Source organism: Rhinoderma darwinii, chromosome 2, assembly GCF_050947455.1.
Source record: "Rhinoderma darwinii isolate aRhiDar2 chromosome 2, aRhiDar2.hap1, whole genome shotgun sequence".
In the NCBI taxonomy this organism is placed as follows: Eukaryota; Metazoa; Chordata; class Amphibia; order Anura; family Rhinodermatidae; genus Rhinoderma; species Rhinoderma darwinii.
This window is the reverse complement of record NC_134688.1, coordinates 158954338-158962832: the sequence shown is the minus strand read 5'-3', so window position 1 is coordinate 158962832 and position 8495 is coordinate 158954338. Positions and strand designations below refer to the sequence as shown.

Genomic DNA, 8495 nt, shown 5'->3' with positions numbered 1-8495 from the left:
TTGTACTTTCAAGACCTGAACGTACAGAAGAGAACAATGTGTAGGTACTAATAGCCCGGCCAGATAACATCTCAGGGAAATGTAAACATGGAGCTAAGACAAAAACATTCTCACGCACAAAGGGAAGGTGTTCAGTTGTGTATAAAGCTGCACAATGCAGGGCATTCCGGGCGGGGTGTCAACTACACACAACGTGTAGCAACTTCCACTCTACTACGACAACACTTGCCAATAGCATTCACTTCCCTCAGGGGCATCACATCCACACACAGTGCTGCCCGGACAAGTTATCTGCACAGGTAGATAGATCTGGCTGTCATCACGGCAGTGCCACCCTGGTGCGCCAAATTGCAGGGGGCGCACTGTTCAAGTCAGGCAAGAATTGCTACACACGTGTCTGTGTATATACACACAGTGCCACCAGACAATATTACCACGGACTCTCTAGTATATTAGATAATTATGTATTATTATTATTAATAACACAAAATGCTGCTTCCTGTGGCTGGACACATAGCTGCAGAATAACAGGTGAGGGCGCAGGGGGTCTTTGAGCAAGAAGTAGCATAGCAGTGAATGGGAGCTCCTCCAGCCCCTCCCAGCCAACTCACGATCGCACACCCACTTATCTCTCCCGCCCAGTTTCAGTTACCCAAAAAATTCCTTTTCTCGCAGTCACAGTGAGGGGAGCGCAGGACACAGGCAGGAAACTTGGACAACTACTAACTTGTGCACCCAGCGCCGATCTGCGATCCTCGCCCCGGATACTACAGTGTTGTTGTAGAGGATGCCATGTGTGCGGGTCTCAGCCTGGGCAGTGAGTGCATGGTGAGGGCACGGTGCTGGAGGGCATGTACTGGACTGTGATACAAGGCGAGGACTCCGGGGAGCTGACATCTGATTGCTCTGCTCGTTCCGTGTAATTGACTGACTGCTAGTGCTGAGTGTACAGGAGGCTGTCAGGAGTCAGAGGACAGCCCAGCAGCTAGTGTCACACAGTCACCTCCTCACCACACTGTCACTGCTGCCTGCCCCATCTCAGGCACTAACTTTCTGCCTGGTTCTCTATAGACAGTCCAGAGCTGTTGTCTATTCTTCTAGCTGCCTGTAAGCGCTAAATGCGGGGCCCAGCACCTCTACAACGGAAGTGTTTATAGATACAAGTGTTCTTTGTGATTCTCACTATAATGACACCTTCATAAACTATCCTTCTACCAACTCACTAACATTTGGGAAGAGGTATCCGGGACTTGCTGTGGAGCACTGAGACAGGTGGAGATGTCTAAGCCGGTGGATCATGTGAAGAGACCTATGAACGCTTTTATGGTGTGGTCCAGAGCTCAGAGGAGAAAAATGGCCCAGGAGAACCCTAAAATGCACAACTCCGAAATTAGCAAGAGACTGGGTGCTGAGTGGAAGCTGCTGACGGAGTCGGAGAAGAGACCTTTCATAGATGAAGCCAAGAGGCTACGAGCCATGCACATGAAGGAGCACCCGGACTACAAGTACCGGCCCCGCAGGAAGCCCAAGACTCTTCTAAAGAAGGACAAGTTTGCTTTTCCTATGCCGTACAGCTTGGCTGGGGACCATGAAGGACTGAAAGTCGCCGGTTTACACGGTGCTGGGCTGCTTACGGACTCTTTGCTATCCCATCCAGAGAAGGCAGCGGCAGCAGCTGCAGCGGCCGCAGCGCGCGTCTTCTTCCCTCCGTCAGCGGCAGCAGCAGCGGCGGCAGCAGCAGCTTCCAGTCCCTACTCCCTATTTGACCTGAGCTCAAAGATGGCAGAGATCACATCCAGCTCTTCCTCTCTCCCTTATGCATCGTCTATCGGATACCCACAGTCTAATGGGGCCTTCACGGGAATGGCAGCTGCTGCAGCCGCGGCAGCGGCAGCGAGTGGAGGTCACACTCACTCTCACCCCTCTCCTGGAAATCCCGGCTATATGATCCCATGCAACTGCACAGGATGGCCCAGTCCAGGACTGCAGCCACCCTTAGCCTACATCCTATTCCCGGGCATGGGGAAACCTCAGATGGACCCTTACCCTGCCACAGCTTATGCAGCAGCGTTATGACAGCATGGCAGCCCTTGGCAGGGCACTGTCACCTCAGCACCGAGGTGTTACTCCATGTGGGACATATAAACTCGGTCCTAGGAAGTCCTTTGTGCGGAATTTCTAGCTGTCATGCACCATTATTGGGTATTTGTCTTTATATGCTGTGAAAATATGGAAATATGTGAGCATTTATTGTGATGCCACGGCTGTCATTTGCACAGATCATTTGTGTTACCCTACTGCAAACACTGTGTATACCATGGTCCTTCAGTGTGGAGGTGCTTGTATTCATCAAAGTCCTATGCAAGTCCCTCTACTACTGAATTGATCGGGATAAGGTAAATCAACAAGCAAAGAACATTTCAGAAGTCACCTTTTGCCTCTTTCTGCACTTGTTAAGCTGGATAACAGATGGACATGATGATCACACACTGCATGCACTTGCTGGACACTTAAGAAAGCTCTTTTTGATGGAGCTGGAATCTGCTAAATCTCTTTCCCCTCCATAAAAAATAACCTTACCCATGCCTTGGTGCACAGAGTTATCAAACCAATGTCTAGATATGAGTAGAAAGAGAACTATCTACAAGCTGGCACTAATGATGCTCTTATCTTTCCTTAACATTCAGGAAATGTAGGTACTTAGATAATGGCTCGTGACTCTTCGGCACAGTAGAACCTGTCACACTGGAAGGGAAAGCAGGGTCTTCAAGATTGTTGTAAATGTGTATATTGAAGATGATAGATCTTTAAAGGAAAACTTGCTGCTCTCTAATAATCCCAAGTCTAAGTTCTAGAAAGAAAAGAAAAACTATAATATGTGACTCTTAAATTCGTTTCCCTTTATTCCAGACATTTTGTCTGTTAATTGTATATTTATTGTTTAGAAGAGTATAAACTGTTTGCCAAGAATTTTCGCCCCAGAAGATCTAAACTTGGAATTTCCAGGCTCAACCATGGTTTATTTTTGCCCAGAAGGTCCAATTCTGTAGCAGCTACTATAGACCATTGTGTCCCATCCAGTCACTTATTCAGTTCTGGTTTCTTTTTTTTGTAATGTGTACATTTGACTAATATTTGTGAATGGAGCTGGCTAACATGTACTTTTTAGTTTTATTTTGGCTTTCTGTAATACAAAGTAAAGAAGAAATGGTTTTAACAATTTCATTCAAATGTGTTGTTTGTGTGTGTGTCCAGGTCTGGTTTAATATGAGATGACAAACTGTGTGTAGAGGGATTGAGAGCTCTGAACAAATAATTGAAATAAAGCCCATTATAGGTAAAAAGGAAAAAAAAAATCTTCTATTTCTTGTTGAGTATACTAACAAGATTTTTATCTGAATTGCCCTTACGTGCTTAGTCCAGGTGAAGTGTAACTTATCCCCTAAAGGCTGCCTTTGTTTCCCTCTTGAATGGATTTACCAGGAAATCTAAATCAAGCCATTGTTATCCAGAGCCAAAACCAGATTTATCACATTTTTAATCGTGAATAGGAAAGAAGATAAAAAACAAGTCGTTGTATTATCTTAAGCATTCATGATTCAGCAGAACAGAGGCCATTGAGAACAGTGAGGCGCACAGAGTATTAGCGAGGTGTCCTATGTCTTTCTAAGAGGAGAAAGTTCCATGGACACTTTATCTTGTTAGCACAAGAGCTTCCCAAGAAAATCCTTGTCATTTCTTCAAAGGGACCTAATATACAGGGGATAAGACACAATGAGCATAGCGGCCCTGGCTAATATACATCTGAAAAGGGAATAAGGCTGTTTATATGATATGTAATAATGATGTATTACTGATCAGCGGCACTAATCTGAAAATATCCATATTCTGCATTACGCATTTCCAGAATTAGAAGCATTCATTTCTGATATCAGGTTTCCATAAAATATACAACTGTCCTATTATTACACGTATTTAATCTGCTGTTTCTGTAATTAAAGCGATCCCCTTAAATCTAGTCCTCACGGAGCTTGCAATATTCATCTGCTTGGGAGCGATTATGCAAAACTAATTTGGGCTGTCCAGGGGTAATTATCCCTGACACGGTTAATTAAATCCTTTCAAGACTTTCCTTTGCTTTTTGTAGCAGCCCCTCATTTCTCAACAAGAAACTTCCTGCTGCTTGTCTGGAGAATACCGTGTTTTTACATATTCCCAAGATCCCCCCCTCCCCCTGTCTCATGCTGAACAGGTGAACATCATGGGAGTTTACTGCTTATCCCCGGGAACAATTATAGGATTTGATATGAACTTGATTGTGATCCCCCTGAGCATCTCCCACCTCTCTCCTGTGATGGTATTTGTGACATTCCTCAATACCCCTCTCTATCAGGACTATTGAATGCAATTATTTTACACATAGGGCTTGTTATACATTTGTTCTAATTGTCAGCTACATCTTTGATCTCTTTTTGCACTTTAAATTTCCATTTAATTAGGGTAATATAGACTTAGAATAATTGATATTCACATTACATAGTAAAGGTCCATTCACACTGTGCTGTGTAAAGGCATTTACTTAGAATTTCCCAACACATAATGATGTATTTGTACTCAAAATCAAGTTTATAAAGAATATGTAATGCAGAATATCCTGTCCAGGCCCAGTCAGGTGCTGTGTGAAGGTCTCTCCTTCCAGGGCAATGCGGTGCAGCGCTTCTGATTCTCAAACACACAAGGATGCATTTGTCGCTGCGTCATTTCCACAATCCCATACATTTCCCAGGAGTGTCTGGCTCTTTGGAAACTTTGCTAATCTCTCCCTTGGCCTCTCTCCTGGAGCCCAGTGCAACTCAGAGGTTACCCCCTCTTCTTAAAGGACTGATATTATGAATTCCTTGACAATGTCCCTCCCGGCACCCCCTCCTGCCATTGCTTTTCTCCTCTTTCTGGCAGGCAAATAAGGCACTGGTGAAAGGGCTCCTTTCTGTCCTTCAGTGGGAGCGTTTAGACAGTCGAGGAGGTTTTGTTAGGGAACAATACGTGGGGTTGGGAGGTTTTGTGAGAGTGTTGTTTGTTGAAGTGCAGCTCAGAAGAAGCGGCTGCTTTCTCGGCATTGTAAGGAAAGCAATCAGTGGTATTTGGAAAACTGTTAGCATTGTGCACTTGTTCTGTGCCCATTGTCAGGCTCCTCTTTTCAGCAGGTTTTTTTCAGCCCATCCAGCTGGCCACACTGAATAGCAGTGCAATGTGTACACGCTTTGTCCCTCCAGCCTTCAAGTAGCCCCCATTGAATAGACTAAGTTGACACTGCATGACAGTGAAACAACATAATAAAAAATACATGAGCCCCTGAATAGGAGCAGGCGCATAAATAAATAAAATGGCTGACCAAAACTGGATAAACTGAATGACAAAACGCTGAAAGGGGGACAAAAAGATATTTAACACGCTAGATTAGCATGAGAATGGCAGCTACAAGGCACAACAATGCATGAATGGCTTCAGCCGCCAGAAAAGAAATGGACTAAATGCCCTTTCAATGCCTTCATTTCTCTATCGGGGAAAGGTAAAGATGAAGTTATGTAAATGAACTTTTTATGTATATGTGTATGGGGGGAAAACAACAAGGAGAGGCACAAAAATTACCAACAAAACTACTACTACCCCGATCTGGAGGGGATGTGTGGGAATGATAATACTACACACATAATAGGGAGCTGTGCTGATCTTAGGAGACAAAGGTTAAATTATAGGAATAATAACAATAATCATTATTTAGACTAATTTATTATCATCATCATTATTATTATTATTAGAAGTAGTAGTAATAATAATAATAATAATAATAATAATAATAATATTGTCATAGCTGTAGAGTCCACACTAAATAATACCAACGTAAGAAAAATATAAATACAAATTATGTAAATATATATAGTTCGTTTTCAAAACATCTAAAGGACAACAAACAAAACATTGAATATTACATATAATGTGCAGAAGGCAAAGTATGAATGCGTTTTCTTAGAAACAGTATGTGAGGTTAACCCCTTGGTTTCATGTTAGAGAGATTTTGGGAAGTATTATATTTTTTCCACTATTCACGTGCAGGTCGGAACATCCAGCCGCGTATAATCATAAATCATACATAGCAATGGTTTATAAATGATAGGAGAATACACAGGTGTACACATATATATATTTCCATGATAGGTCTAATCTACATAAGTTGTCTAGAACAGTGGGCAGGATGTCACCGGGCTGGCCCTGACTGACAGCTCGCAGCCTCCGTACCGATAGATGTCCGACTATTTATCACAAATACATTCATTCATTCAGTTCATCCTAATTCTCAAAAAAATTCTAGCTGTATTACATCTACTTGTTCTATGTGTTTGTATGCCTGCATAGTGACAATTATATAATAGATATTTGTATGGACGTAAATATAATTACATACATAAAGAGTGCGTGTATATATATATATATATATAACGCTATACAAATAGCTATTATAAATGTGTAATATTTAAAAGAAAATATTATCTATCTATCTATCTATCTATCTATCTATCTATCTATCTATCTATCTATCTATCTATCTATCTATCTATCTATCTATCTATCTATCTATCTATCTAGAGAAAGATAATTCGTTCTCTAGTCTCTTTATATACAGTTGTATTATTCGTCACTGATCAGTACAATTTGTCGTTGTCAATTGAGCAAGTGACCCTGAGAGCAGAGATCAATTGAGACAGATATAGAGCAGAACAGGACAGCGGAGAACATCTCTGTATCTGACAGATGCACCTGATACCTGCCGCCAGGTGTGTGTGCTACAGCGACCCCTGCCGTTACTTGAGAAACTCACGGAGAAACCTCATTGTATATTTATATATGTTTCCGGAGAAAACACATCTCACACAAGTAATAAGACACAGAATCACTTTCTGACATGAGCAGCTTTATGTCATTTTCTATAGCTCCAGACATGAGGATATTAAAATCGGTTTGTTATACTCTGATGTATTGATTTTATTTTCCTAAATATTATTAAACTGAAGTTCTATTATAAAATGGAGAACCATACACATACCAATTATCTATCTATCTATCTATCTATCTATCTATCTATCTATCTATCTATCTATCTATCTATCTATCTATCTATCTATCTATCTATCTATCTATCTATCTATCTATCTATCTATCTATCTATCTATCTCATATCTATCTATCTATCTCATATCTATCTATCTATCTATCTATCTATCTATCTATCTATCTATCTATCTATCTATCTATCTATCTATCTATCTATCTATCTATCTATCTATCTATCTATCTATCTATCTAATCTATCTATCTCATATCTATCTAATCTATCTATCTATCTATCTATCTATCTATCTATCTATCTATCTATCTATCTATCTATCTATCTATCTATCTATCTATCTATCTATCTATCTATCTATCTATCTATCTATCTATCTATCTCTAGTATATTCCCTCCATTACAGTATATTCTATCTATCTATCTATCTATCTATCTATCTATCTATCTATCTATCTATCTATCTATCTATCTATCTATCTATCTATCTATCTATCTATCTATCTATCTCTAGTATATTCCCTCCATTACAGTATATTCTATCTATCTATCTATCTATCTATCTATCTATCTATCTATCTATCTATCTATCTATCTATCTATCTATCTATCTATCTATCTATCTATCTATCTATCTCTAGTATATTCCCTCTACTACAGTATATTCTATCTATCTATCTATCTATCTATCTATCTATCTATCTATCTATCTATCTATCTATCTATCTATCTATCTATCTATCTATCTATCTATCTATCTATCTATCTATCTATCTATCTATCCTATATAAAACAGCTAGATAGGGTGTTAATGACACCACGTGAAATAAGTGTGGTGTTGAGGCTAAATTGAGAAATGTATGCCAAAATAACACCTTTGTGGCATACTTTGGGCCATTAAAGTCTATGGGCACATTATACTTATACTATTATAGAAGAGCTGTATTTAGTGAACTGCCCTTAGGGTATATTCACACGGTGCTGCCAAATCACGGGTAATTACCACGATTACAGCAATACGCAATGCCACGCATTTTGCCATGATTTTGCAATGATCATGTAATTAACCATGATTTGACTGGACCCCGTTAAAGGGCTTGTTACTTTAAACAATCTCGTTTTGTTACAAGGGTGTCTCAAAAAGAAGCTGATCATAGGGTGTTCCCTCTTTGGGACGTGTAATTAACCATGTTTTGACTGGACCCCTTTAAGGGCTTGTCACTTTAAACAATCTCGTTTTGTTATAAGAGTGTCCCAAAAATAAGCTGATCATAGGGTGTCACACCTTTGGGACCATTATTGATCAGTTGTAATCTATGGGCAAACCCAGCAGCAATTGTTCAATTCCACTGCAGTGCCACCCCAGGGGAAA

At 40.5% G+C, this 8495-nt stretch overlaps 1 protein-coding gene across 1 annotated transcript; it reads left to right on the top strand.

The window, feature by feature from the left end:
* Positions 1-669: 669 nt before the first annotated feature.
* On the top strand, positions 670-3321 carry SOX21 (SRY-box transcription factor 21). Its single transcript, XM_075850272.1, has one exon. It carries the CDS (start codon positions 1279-1281, stop codon positions 2074-2076), a length of 798 nt encoding a protein of 265 aa, XP_075706387.1. The 5' UTR covers positions 670-1278; the 3' UTR covers positions 2077-3321.
* Positions 3322-8495: the final 5174 nt, after the last annotated feature.

What these genes read in the sequence shown, in the direction of transcription:
- SOX21 (XM_075850272.1), top strand. Translation starts at nt 1,279, where the DNA reads ATGTCTAAGCCGGTGGATCATGTGAAGAGACCTATGAACGCTTTTATG.